A 13,681-nucleotide genomic window follows, 5' to 3' on the forward strand; every position below is an offset into this window, starting at 1 on the left:
TTATATTTCTCTGCTTCCTGCTACTTTTCCTTTCTTCAGGACCTAATGCTACCAAACACAGACCTGGAGCTGAGCTACTGATCTATTCAATCTACTATACTGAATATTGTAGACATTTTTCTATTAAAAAAATCACAATAGAGGCAGAATTTGACTCAGTCAAAACTGGAAATAGCTTTCAGTTCAAACAAGCAAATGAATTTGCAAAAGAAATTAAAAAGTGACAAATAGGGAAATAATAAATTGGGAAGGAAACTGTCAGCACATATCATAGACGTAATGACTTTTTCCTTTAATATATATAATATAATTTTCCTTTGAAATGACTTTTTCCATACATATATACATATATATATGAAGTTGGGCAGAGTCATAGCACAGTGGCAAGGCGCTTGCCTTGCATGCAGCCGACCTTGGCCGACCCCAGTTCGACTCCTCCGCTCCTCTCGGAGAGCCTGGCAAGCTACTGAGAGTATTGTGACCGCACGCAAAGCCTGGCAAGCTCACCGTTACGTATTCGATATGCCAAAAACAGTAACAAGTCTCACAATGGAGACGTTATTTGTGTCCACTCGAGCAAATCGATGAACAACGGGAGGACAGTGCTATATATAAAGTAATAGAATATAGTAGGGAAGCACTACAAGCTTTATACTCTAAGATTAGCAATGAGACGGGCAGTTTAGAACAGGCCAGATAGAAAAGGAACATAAAAAACCCTTCCATCTCAGTCACACAACCTGGATATCCCCTAAGTTACTACCCTGCCTTCCTGCCTTCCTCCCTTCCTGCCTTCCTGCCTCTGTTTTTCAGGCCACACCTGCCTGTGCTCAGGCCTTACTCCTGACTGTGCTCAGGAATGACTCCTGGCTTTGCTCCCTTGCAGTGCTGGGTTAGAACCTGAGTTGGCCACATGCGAGCACCTTACTAGATGTACTCTTTCTCCAGCCTGTCTTTTCTTTTTCAAATATTCAATGTGGTACCCAGTGCAATAGTAGCACTGTAGTGCTGTAGCACTGACCTCCTGTTGTTCATCGATTTGCCTGAGCAGGCACCAGTAACATCTCCATTGTGAGACTTGTTGTTACTGTTTTTGGCATATTGAATATGCCACGGGGAACTTGTGAGGCTCTGCCATGTGGGCGGGATACTCTTGGTAGCTTGCTGGGCTCTCTGAGAAGGACAGAGGAATCGAACCCAGGTTGGCTGTGTGCAAGGCAAACACTCTACCCACTATGCTAGCGCTCCAAGTGCAATAATATGCTGATATAATAAATTCTCTCTCCCTTTGCACACCAAAGTACTCATGACAATGAATACCTCCATTACTTTCATAACTAAGCAAAATTATTAAGCCCTGATTTTCAGTGTCCACAACTTCATTGTGTGAATACTCTTGCCACACCATTTCAACAAGTCTATATAATGTCATTAAGGATGCAAAATGCTTTAGGCACTTACCATTTTATATATTACTCCAATACAGATATCAGTACATAAATAACTGATAACAACATAATAATGGATAACACACTATAAAATATTGAGGAATTGATAAGTTTTGAGAACTTATTGCTTTGATTTTAATATCTTGTTTCATTTTCATTTCATTTCATCATCCTGTTATTCGTCGATTGCCTCGAGCAGGCCCCAGTAACGTCTCTTTCCTCCTAACCCTGAGATTATATTCAAGGCTCTTTAGAAGAATGAGACCCATCATTGTTACTGGTATTTGGCATATTTGGTAGGCCACAGGGAGTTTGCCAGACTCTGCCCTGTGGGCAGGCTACATTCGATAGCCTGCAAGTTTGTCCAAAGTAGGAATGAGATAATAAGATGTCATAAAAGATGTCCTGATAATCGCGGCCGTGCGGTTCCGGGAGCTGGATTTTATAGTCTCTGTTTAATTTTTAATAATGGTTAAGTGATAAAATTATTGAAAATTAAAGATCGACTCTCATGTGCTGATAAGCTACTCTAGTAGAGCTCTGGATGGATTGAAAGAGAGCTTAGTAAGCAAGACTGATTTTTTTTCATATGCAATTAAAACAATGAATCATAATGGAGAAGCAGATGAGGAAACTCAGGAAAGTCCTGTGGCTAATGTGTCTTAGCAGATGTTTAGTACATGGTGAGTTACCCTATAACTCATTCTAAGATGAACACATTCATATTTATAGCAGTAAACAGCAATCAAATGAGAACTCCATTTTTCCTCCTTTTCCTTCTCTACTGTGACCGTGATGTCTCTGCTTAACTTCAGACTCTCTCCTTGTTTATCCAATATGGTAGCCGTTGGTCATAGTGGTTGCTGAGTCCATAATATGGCAATTCTAAGTTGAAATATGCTGTAAGCGTAACACACACTTTCTAAACATAGATTTCTATAACACTGGATGAAAAATAAAGAATGTGAAAGGTTTTGTTAGTTTTTATAGTGAGTGTATGTAAGTATTTTTATAGAATGGACCAAATTTAAATATATACATATATTCAATTTTATTTAACCTCTTTACTTTTGGGGTGGCTCCCTAGTAGTATTCAGGGACTTGGTGGTCCATTCCTTGGTAATGTGCATCTGATGGTTTCCAAGTGCTCAGCCTGCAAAGCAAAGCTCAGATGTGATGGTGTGGTGTGTAATCAATAAATCAGTGAGAGGCATGGCACTCTCTTTCCGGCCACGTGCACTCGGTGGCCATGAGCCACTTCCATACCCCGGCCTGCAGCCGCCACAACAGACACTTGAAGGAGGGAACAGGCAGCCAGGCTGGTTAGTGATCAGACGCTGTTTATTCCAATCTCAGTCCCACCATTTATTCCATTCTCCCCGCATGCCTGTTCCAGTCTCACTGAGCGCCCCATTCCCGTCTCCTACTGGCCCTCAGTCCTCAGTACTGTTTCCTCCTGTTCCCCATGCTACTCTCCCCACGCCCAATTCTCGCAGCCTTTGTCTAGAGCCCAACCTCCCAGCCTTGGGCGGGGCGGGCAACTCTACCTTGGTCAGATAGAACTATCAATATATGTAAAGCCCTTCCTTCTGGGGAAGCTCTTCTAAGACAAAGAAATGTCCTTAGGTGAAATTCTGCTCAAGAGTGGAGTTTCATCTAAGAACATACTTCTTTCCTTAGTCCATAAATAATCATCTTCGATTTACTCCTTAATAATCTTTCTAGTCATTTTTCATGGACACAGTAAAAGATATATTAAGCTTATAGGGTGGCTCTCCTGGGGATATCTCACTATAGATCCCGGACTACAGTCCTCAGGCCAGAATAGTTTTTCCTAATCCCTGTAGGGCCCTTGTCCAGTCGCTTCTTTTAGGGTCATGACAGAATTCATCCACGACCATGCTCTAAACTTATTACAAGTTTTATGGCACTTGGCCTGTCCCGTTTCAATGCCAGGGTAGTTTACCACTTGCCCTGGGTATATCCAGTCCTTTCATTAGGATCCTGCTTTGGGGTGCTAGGAACTAAGGGAAACTGAGGCTTAAGTTGAGCAAATATGACAGATGCCCGGGAGTAAATATTATCCAGAGTCAATTAACTCCCAAGTTACAAAAGCATAGCATTCCTGTGTCTATACAAAAAGAATACTGCTCTAAAGGAAACTATGCAAAAGACATAAGGGAAAGAGGAAAGCAATATTACACTTACAAATACGAAGAGTCCTTAGAAGAATCTGGCCTTACAAGTCATAATAGGGTGTGATTTGGGGATATAGGTAATTAACCAATAGGGGAAACAGAGCACAGAGAAGAGGTTAAAGATAAACATAGAGGAATGGGAGTACCTTTCAGCACCGTGAATGGTGTAACCCAGTAAACCTAAGCTCCCTGCAGTGAGGGAGAAAGGACAAACCAATGTTATCCTAAAGTGTTTGGGTGTCATGCAGTGAGGTGGCAGAATTCAGAACCTTGTACATTCCAGAACTGCGCTCCAAACCCTTTGAGCTATCTCCTCACCCTCATTGTGTCCTATAAAATATTACATCAAAAACTGGATAATTCAGAATCTATTTACATAAAACAAAAACAAAATAGTTACGTGTCTTTGCATTATTTCTATACTCCATTGAACTGTGTTGCTTTAGTTCTTGATAACAAAATTTACCAAGTGTCTGCAAAACCTGTAATTAGCTTCCTGTGACTAATCCAGGACCTTTTACATTTATTTCCCCTGACTTATATAGGACCATTTATATTTATTTGTTTAGATGGAAAATGGCTCCCTGCTTCATATTCATCTGTGAAGCAAATAAATGGCAAGCGATGGAAATTTCTTAACCACATGGGAAAATGACTAGCTTTTTTTTTCCAAAACATAATTTAGATATTATCATCTGTCACTCTTTTTCGTGATGTTTACAATGAAACTGAGGATCTTTATTTAGTTAACATAAGCCTCATACTAGACCACAAATTAGACCACAGGAAGGCAGTTCCAGGCCCTTAGTTCCAGGGGTCCAGGGAACCTTTGCCTACATAGAGATACTCTGCTTTGGGCCTGAAGTCAGAGCCAATCAGATGTCTGTGGGAAGTACCCTTCTACCCATAAGCTCTGACTGAGAAGAAAGAGAAGCAAAGGCCGCCTTCAGGGGAAGCTAGGAGTAGACAGAGAAGAGAAAGAGGCCAAGAGAAGCCAAGACATCACTAGGGGAGAGGTAACAGACCACTGACACTGGGTCATTTTGCAGGGCACAGCTAGTACACTGAACCCCAGGATCCTCTGGGCAACCCCAGCAGCTGTACTTCCAAGGCTCCATCAAAACTGGCTTGTGCTGCTCTGCTTGCTTTCTTCCTTCCCATGATCCCCACCGATCTGTTCTCTTTTTCTTAAAAAAATTTATATATATATATATGTGTGTGTGTGTATATATATATATACATATATATATATAGGCTATGGGACACTATCAATAAGCATCTTTAACTAAGAGACTCAGAATTTGGGGAAGGAAATCAGAAGAAATAAAATAGCTTCCTCACTACAGAATTTAGTTTTCTTAAACAGTGATAGCACAGTGGTAGGGCATTTGCCTTGCACTCGGCCAACTTGGCCGACCTGAGTTCGATTTCTCCGCCCCTCTCGGAGAGCCCAGCAAGCAACCAAGAGTATCTCACCCACACGGCAAAGCCTGGCAAGCTACCTGTGACGTATTTGATGTGCCAAACACAGTAACAACAAGTCTCACAGTAACAACAAGTCTCACAACGGAGTCATTACTGGTGCCCGCTTGAGCAAATCGATGAACAACGGGAGGACAGTGCTACAGTGCTAATCATCACAAGTATCACTGGGAAATTTTCAGTGATTTAAAGGACAACCCCAGACTAGTGAAGCACTGATAATTTTTATTATTCCTTGTTTCTAAAAAGCCATCCCAGCACTTGCCCTAATTTATCAGTTCGTGTCTCACCAGAAAGGGGTAAAGGAAAACCCCATGGACTCTGTCATCACATACTCTATCTGCTTCCTTTCTTCCTGTAGTATCTGTAGCTTATTGTTTTCCTGAGTTTTCTTAGACCTCCATCCACTTGAGGAAACCCTAAGCTCTGTTTGCTGCAATTTATGTAAGAAGACAGAAACCTGAAATCAGGGGAGGAGTTCAGGGAGGGGGAGAAAATGTGTGTGTGTGTTGGGGTAGGGGGAGTTGGGGTAGGTAGAGAGACTGAAAGAGATATTATAACAGATATCTCTGATGCTCAGAGCAAGAGAAGAGGGAGACAGAGAGGAAAAGATTTTTTTTATTTTTTTAATTTTTATTAGTGAGACACCAGGAGGTACAGTTGTAAACTTACAAATTTTTGTGCTTGGGTTTCAGTTATACAATGATCAAGTACCCATCCCTCCACCAGTGCCCATTCTCCACCACCACAGATCCCAGTATCCCTCCCCCCTATTCCCCCCATCCCACCCTGCCTCTGTGGCAGGGAATTCCTTTTGTTCTCTCTCTCCTTTTGGGTGTTGTGGTTTGCAAAAGAGGCATTGAGTGGCAATCATGTTTGGTCTATAGTCTACTTTCAGCATGCTTCTCCCATCCTGGGAGGATCCTCCCAAGAAAAGATTTTTTTGAAGGAAATAAAAGCATCACAAATTAAAGTTATCATCAGCTCATGAGCCAAAAAGGGAACACTGAAAGCAAAGCACTCTTTCTGCATGAGACCCCAGTTTGATTCCAGAACTCTGCCAGGGTTCACTTCTGAGCACAGCGTCAGTAGTCAGTAATATTCCCTGAGTACAGCTGGGTATGCATCACCCATCCCCCGAAATGCCTCCCCTCAAACAAAATTTAAAAAAAAAAGATAAAGGTATTAGTTCATATGGTTTTGAGCATGGTGTTCTAATTACTTACTGCAAATAAAGATTTAATGAGCTTAGAAGTCTGAGGGGTGGGAGTGGAGTCATGGGGAAAATGCAGATCATGGAACCATACTGAATCACTTACGAATCTTGACTTTGTCTTGTTGTGGATAATGACCTTGAACAGGTTTCCTGTTCTCTCTATGTCTGTTTTATCATCTGTCTAGCAGGAATTGTACTTCTGGAATGACAATGCACTACAAGACTCAAGTTCCATGCAGTTGCTGGAGAGAATTAGTCTAGAACATCTATGTGACCCTTCCTGCATGTAGGGTGGAAGGAAGCTGCCATGCACGTGGGGATGAATATGCCCAGAATCCTGCTTTCTAAGCTGGCTCTCTGCTTTCTGGCAATCACATTCAATGCCAAATAAAGAAAACATCTTTATTCTTGACAGTGCAAAGTTAAGGTTGTGAGAAAGGAAAGAAGATATCTTTGGACATCTAAAGCCCCCCCACCCCCACCAGTGACTATTTCATTTAAAGAGAGCAATCTAGCATATATATATGTGTGCTAATTATCACTTGAGAATTTCTGTAGGGAAAGAGGTCTTAGAGCTCTGCTTGTCTATGCAACACGGCTCTACCACGGGCAAGCACCAGCCCCTGTGCTCATGAGGCAGTGTCGGCTGACATGCTTCTTTCTTTTTCCAATTTAATTTCTGCTTCTTCTTTTTTTTCTTTTTGGGTCACACCCAACAATGCTCAGGGTTACTTCTGGCTTTGCACTCAGGAATTACTCCTGGTGGTGTTCTGGGGACCATATGGGATACAGGGGATAGAACACAGGTTGGCCATGTGCAAGGTAAGCACCTCCCCACTGTCCTATTGCTCCGGTCCCTTTCTGATGAGTATAACATAGAGTCATAAGACTACAGGTGTCCATAACTTTTAGGGCACACGGAAGAGTGTTACCATACAACCCCTGCCTCTGTAGTGCCAATATCTCTCCTTCACTGTCCACAGCCTCCTTCCTGGACTTAATTCCGTCTGAGGGAACCTCAGTCCTGTCATCAGAGACCCGGGGATTTTTTTCTCCAGAAGTTGTGCAGAAAATTTCCCTTATGTTTATGTGGACAACAGAACAGGCTACATTTTGTTGTTGTTGTTGTTGTTGTTGCTTTGCAGCTGCTTTTTTTTTTTTTGGACAGATATTTATTGTACAATTTTCCTTTAAAATATAAGTAGACATACATGCTTTCCATTTTGCTGGGGGGGAATTGATGCTAACGAAGTCTTGCTTTAAAAACATACCTCCATCCTCCCAGGAGGGGAGATGCATGTCGAAAGTAGACTATGGACTGAACATGTTTGCCACTCAAAGCCTCTTTTGCAGATCACAACACCCAAAAGGAGAGAGAGAACACAAGGGATTGCCTTGCCACAGAGGCAGGGTGGGATGGGAGGGATGGGGGCGGGAGGGATATTATCCATGGTGGTGGAAAATGGGCACTGGTGGAGGGATGGGTATTTGATCATTGTATAATCGAAACCCAAGCACAAAAAATTGTAAATCTACAACTGTACCTCATGGTGTTTCACTAATAATAAAAAATAAATAAATAAATAAAAAATAAAAACATACCTCCTTCCCAAAGTCATATTGACATAGAACTATTATAATCATTTTTTGTAAAGTGGATCACTTCTCCTGTGGACAAATCTGTTTAGGAATTTTTATTTTCACTGGGAAAATTCAGCCATGTCATTTGATTTTTAAGTATAAAGAAAAATGTCAAAAGCCTTGCTTTGAAGTCATTACTTTGTATCCTGAAATCTACATTAAAACAGATGATGTTTACCATTTCTTTTTCAAGAGGAAGCCTCTGGCATTGCTGGGTGTGGCCCAAAATCTAAAGAAAGAAAACTCAGGAGATATTACAGCAGTTATTTACAGCCTGTGCCTGACCTGGATTCGGTTCCTGGTGATAGCACGTGGTTCCCTGAGCATTGATGACATCACTAGGCACAGCCCTGGGGCCACCAAGCACTACTTGGGTGACCTGAGTAACCCCAACACTTCAGGGCCCCAGCAGCTCTTCATCCTCAGGTCCTTGCATTGAACCACTAGCTGGGTGGCTAAGAACTGCCAGTTAGGTCCCTGGGCTTCTGAGCACTGCTTGGGAGCCCCCCACACCCTCACTTTACTTGCCAAAAACGCCCTAAAAATTTAATGCAGGCGTTCATGGTGTAGTGCCACCAGCATGCAGTAGAGGGCAAAGAGGTTCAAGTGTTGTAGAAAAGTTCTGTTTTGGTCCCTCTTACAGGCAATTGTGAACCTGACTGGGCCACACCTGCAGCGCTGATGGACCCACGCAAGCCTGGGGTAAGAACTCTTAGCTTGCTTTGCTGAAAAAGAAATAGGCTTTGAGGGGATATTTTCCAAAGAAGGGAGAATTTGAAAGAAATCAAGGAGATGGGAAAAAAGTAGATTTATTCAGATTGGTTGTATTTGTTCTCTTGTCTGTATTAATGTGTATTAATATGTGTATTAATAAAGCTGAGGATTAGTGACTGTCCCTGGGTTATTGATTGGATCTCGGGTCTTGCAGGTGATTGTGGGTTTGGGTTTAGATTTTCTGCCACTGGCTGCTAATTAAGCCTCTAGACTGCTCCTCTTGCTGTAAACAGAGATTAAAAACAAAACAGGGATAAAATAGCCACCGTTGTTTCACTGTCTGGAGGACTGAACAGGATAACCAATCAATAGAAAACATTCACTTCCTGGTCAGACATATTGGAAAGAGCCAGGAAGTATTATTCTTACTCTTACTTTAAGAAAATCACTCAACATTCAGGGACTGGATAGATAGTACTGTAGGTGGGGCTTTGCATGTGGCCAACCCAGGTTTGATCCCAGCATCCCATATGGTGCTTCCTGCACCCAACCAGAGGTGATCCCTGAGTGCAGAGCCAGGACTGATCCCTGAGCATCACTGGGTGAGACCCAACAACAACAGCAACAAATCACTCAGTATTCAAGGATTTTTTTAAAACTCCAGCTCAAGGGGCTCAAGCTCAAAAAATGGAAAGGCATACTTGCTTTGCCGTGTGCCTCTTTGGGTAAAGAGGAATTCAATGATTAGGGCTTCTTTGGCAAGCCACCATAGTCATTGTTATGGCGGCTTTGAGCTTAGAGAATTAAATTATTGGCTATTAAGGTAAGTTATTCTCTGGTTTTCACCTGCTTTCAGTACAGAAGTAGCAGTAGGAGAACTATAATAATAATTTATATTGCTTGCTGAATGTGTCTTTCATCAGCAGTTTATGGCCTACTTTTAAAAATGTTTAAATGAAATAGATAAAAGAATATGCATTACTGCCAGGGACTTTCTGTTATATTCTATTTAAAGAAGCTCTATAAGAGTAAGCTCTGCTTCCTTTTTGAGAATAAGATCCAGATGATACTGTGGTATTGGGTGGGGAGAAGAGAGAGCAAGAAGATGCAAGTTAAGTGTCCCAGATCAGGAGAACCAACTAGGGCAAGGTGGTTAGATCCTGCTATAGTTTTCAAAGGACATAGTGTCCAAACTTAGAAACTTAAAATTGTTTTAAGTCTTCTCTGAGATGATAATATCAAAATCACAGATCCGAGCTTCCTAACTCTATCTGCCATTGCCTATAAGTCATATTGGAACCTAAGAGAGAAAGAACATTCAATACTACTGAGATGAGAGATAGGACAGGGGTTAAGATGTTTGCCTTGCCTGTGGCTGACTCTAATCTGACCCATGGAGCTGCTGATGGTTCCCCTGAACATCGCCAGAAATAGTCACCAAAAACTGCCTGGTGTGGCCCAAAACCTTAAAAAGAATCAGTATTACTAATTCTGTCTTTATGAAAAGAATCCTATTTTGCTCCTTACAGGGATTTTTACACTCATTTTACCCCCTGGCAGTGCTCAAAGGGACTCTATACAATGATGGGGATCAAAAGAGTTAGCTGCTTGCAAGGCAAGCACTTTAATCCCTGTGCTATGTCTCTGGCCCTACTTTAGTTCTTAACTGTTCAGATCAACAAAGGGGCATGGAAGAAGGTTGGTCTTGAGTACCACTTAGCAAAGGCCACACTCTGATCTGGCATGGAGACTTCTCCCAGCTATCGTATTTCTCCTTTTTAGGAAGACTTCCTTGTCTCTATTTGCATGGAAAGGGCAGAAGTAACTCAAGACTTGGGCACTAGAGTTATAATACGGCGGGTAGGGCATTTGCCTTGCACATGACCCATCCGGGTTCGATTCCCAGCATCCCATATGGCCCCTTGAACACCACCAGGAGTAATTCCTGAGTGCAGAGCCAGGAGTAACCCCTGTGCATCGCCGGGTATGACACAAAAAGCCAAAAAAAAAAAAAAAAGAAGTAATTCGAGACTCTATAAGTCCTCAGATCAAGCTCAGAAGATAATCATATCTTAGCATTAAAAAAAAAAACCCTATGGAATGTAGCAATTTAAAAAGAACCTTAACTTCCTACATTGTCTTTCTAGGCTCTTATTTTCACATTTCTCATTCACATGAGGGAACCAGCGTTAAAATCCTTGCAAGGACCATGAAGCCTAGCAGAAGCATTTATGTATTTTGCAGCATTGTTCTCTCTGCACCAGGCTGGGCTTGGGAGCTGCCACAGGAGAAAGAATGGATGACCAACTGCTCTCACATGCTTCTGAAGACAGTTCCTGCAGACCTGAGCTCCTCCACAACCACTCTGGACTTATCCCACAACCTCCTGGTCCAGCTCCAGAGTTCTGATTTCCATTCCATGTCTCAATTGCAAGTCTTGATCCTGTGCCATAACAGAATCCGACAGCTGGATGTCAGGGTGTTTGAATTCAACAAGGAATTAAGCTATTTGGATTTGTCTCACAATCAACTGAAGATTGTAACGTGGTACTGCCTGGGAAGTCTCCGGCATTTAGATCTTTCTTTCAATGACTTCGACACACTGCCTGTGGGTGAGGAACTGGGCAACATGTTACATCTGGAGGTCCTGGGTCTTAGTGGGGCTAAAATACAAAAGTCGGCTTTCCAGAAAATTGCCCATCTGCATCTGCAAACCGTCTTGTTGGGACTGAAAGTGTTTTCTCACTATGAGGAAGGCAGCCTGACTGTCTTAAACACAACAAAACTTCACATTATTTTATCAAGGAACACAAATTTCTGGGTTCTTCTGCGTGATGGAATCAAGACTTCAAAAATATTAGAAATAACCAATATAGACAGCAGAAGTCAACTCGCATGTTATGAAATTCAGCAAAACCTTAATTTTGAGACTTCCAAAACAGCGCTCCTGTTACTTAATAAACTTGATTTAGCTTGGGATGACCTTTTCCTCATCTTCCAATTTGTCTGGCATACCTCAGTGGAACACATCCAGATCCAAAATGTGACTTTGGGGGGTAAGGTCTCTCGTGACCACAGTTCATTTGACTACTCAGCTTCCGTAGTGAGAAGTGTAAAATTGGAGCATGTAAATGTCAGAGATTTTTCTGTTCCACAAAGTAAAATATACTTGCTTTTTACCAAAATGGATATAGAAAATCTGACGATTTCAGATGCACAAATACCACACGTGCTGTTCCCAAATTACCCTACACGATTCCAGTATTTAAATTTTGCTAATAATGCTTTCACAGATGACCTGTTCCAAAAACCTATCCAGCTGCCTCATTTGAAAACTCTTATTCTAAATAACAATAAATTGGAGACCCTTGTATTAGTGAGCCACTTTGCCAACAACACATCCCTGGAAGGCTTAGATCTGAGCCACAATCTGCTACTGCATGAAGAAGATGAAGATTGCTTGTGGCCGGAAACTTTGATTACCATGAACCTATCGTCGAACAAACTTGCAGATTCTGTTTTCAGGTGCTTGCCCAGAAGTATTCAAATACTCGACCTGAGTAATAATAAAATTCAAGCTGTCCCTAAAGAGATGGCTCACCTGAAGTCTTTGCAAGAGCTCAAACTTTCACTGAACTTTCTAACCGATCTCCCTGGATGTGGTCATTTCAGAGGACTCTCCGTTTTGCATGTTGACATGAACTCGGTGCTCAGTCCCTCTCTGGATTTTTTCCGTAGCTGCCAGGCGGTGAAAACTCTGAAGGCAGGAAGAAATCCATTCCACTGTACCTGTGAATTAAGAGACTTCATTCGCCAAGGAAAAGACTCAGAGAGCATCCTGGTTGAATGGCCAGATTCTTACATCTGTGAATACCCTTTGGGCCTGAAGGGGACTCGACTGAAAGATGCTCACCTCCCGGAATTACTTTGTAACACGGCACTGCTGATGGTCACCATTGCAACTGTTGTGCTAGTTGTGGGCTTAGCTGTGACTCTCTGCTGCCTCCGCTTTGATATGCCGGGGTACTTTAGAATGTTGTATCAGTGGACACGGATATATCACAGGGTTAGAAGGATAAGGCAACAGCAGACAAGAAATGTCCAATTCCATGTGTTTATTTCATACAGTGAACATGATTCTGCCTGGGTGAAATATGAATTAATCCCCAAACTAGAGAAAGAAGATGGTTCTGTCTTGATTTGTCTTCAGGAGGGAGACTTTGACCCTGACCAGAGAATTCCTGACACCATCATAAATTGTATTGAGAACAGCGATAAATCCATCTTTGTTTTGTCTAGCAGCTTCATTCAGAGTGTATGGGGCCATTATGAGCTCTGTTTCGCCCGTCACAATCTCCTCCGTGAAAGTTCTGATTGTGTACTGCTTATCCTCCTGGAACCCATTCCACGCTACTGCATTCCCGCCAAGTACCCTCTGCTGAAAGCTCTCCTGGGAAAGAAGGCATGCTTGGAATGGCCCAGGGACCGGCATAAATGTCGGCTCTTTTGGGCAAATCTCAGAGCTGCTATTAATGTTAATTGGTTAGAAACCAGAGAGACATATGAATTACAGACATTTGCAGAGCTGAGTGAAGGGTCTCAAGGATCTTTGAACTCGCTGATAAGAATGGAGTGCCTAGAAGGCCGCTCCCTTACCGAAGGAAGTTTGGGTCTGCATTCACTGTGAAATGTAAATGGATGTAACCTTTCTGGTGGCAATTTGGTAAAATCTATTAAGATGGAAAAAAATGCTGTCTTTATGTCAGTTCCTTACAACTTTTTTTGCTCGTTAGTTTGCTTGCTTGGGCCACACTGGTTAGTGCTCAGGGCTTACTCCCGACTCTGCATCAGGGATTACTGCTGGTGGGACTCAGAGAGCTCTATAGACTGCCAGAGATCGAACCAGGGTTAGTGGCATGCAAGGCAAGTGCTTTACCTGCTAAACTATCTCTCCAGCTCCTTAAAGAATTTTGAAGAATTGT

The 13,681-nt window shown here is 42.3% G+C and overlaps 1 protein-coding gene across 1 annotated transcript; it reads left to right on the forward strand.

The window, feature by feature from the left end:
• The first annotated feature begins 10,887 nt into the window (after positions 1-10,887).
• Positions 10,888-13,386, forward strand: TLR10 (toll like receptor 10). Its single transcript, XM_056125568.1, has one exon. It carries the CDS (start codon positions 10,909-10,911, stop codon positions 13,384-13,386), a length of 2,478 nt encoding a protein of 825 aa, XP_055981543.1. The 5' UTR covers positions 10,888-10,908.
• Positions 13,387-13,681: the final 295 nt, after the last annotated feature.

Source organism: Sorex fumeus, unplaced genomic scaffold, assembly GCF_029834395.1.
Source record: "Sorex fumeus unplaced genomic scaffold, SorFum_2.1 ptg000055l, whole genome shotgun sequence".
NCBI classification, from domain to species: Eukaryota; Metazoa; Chordata; class Mammalia; order Eulipotyphla; family Soricidae; genus Sorex; species Sorex fumeus.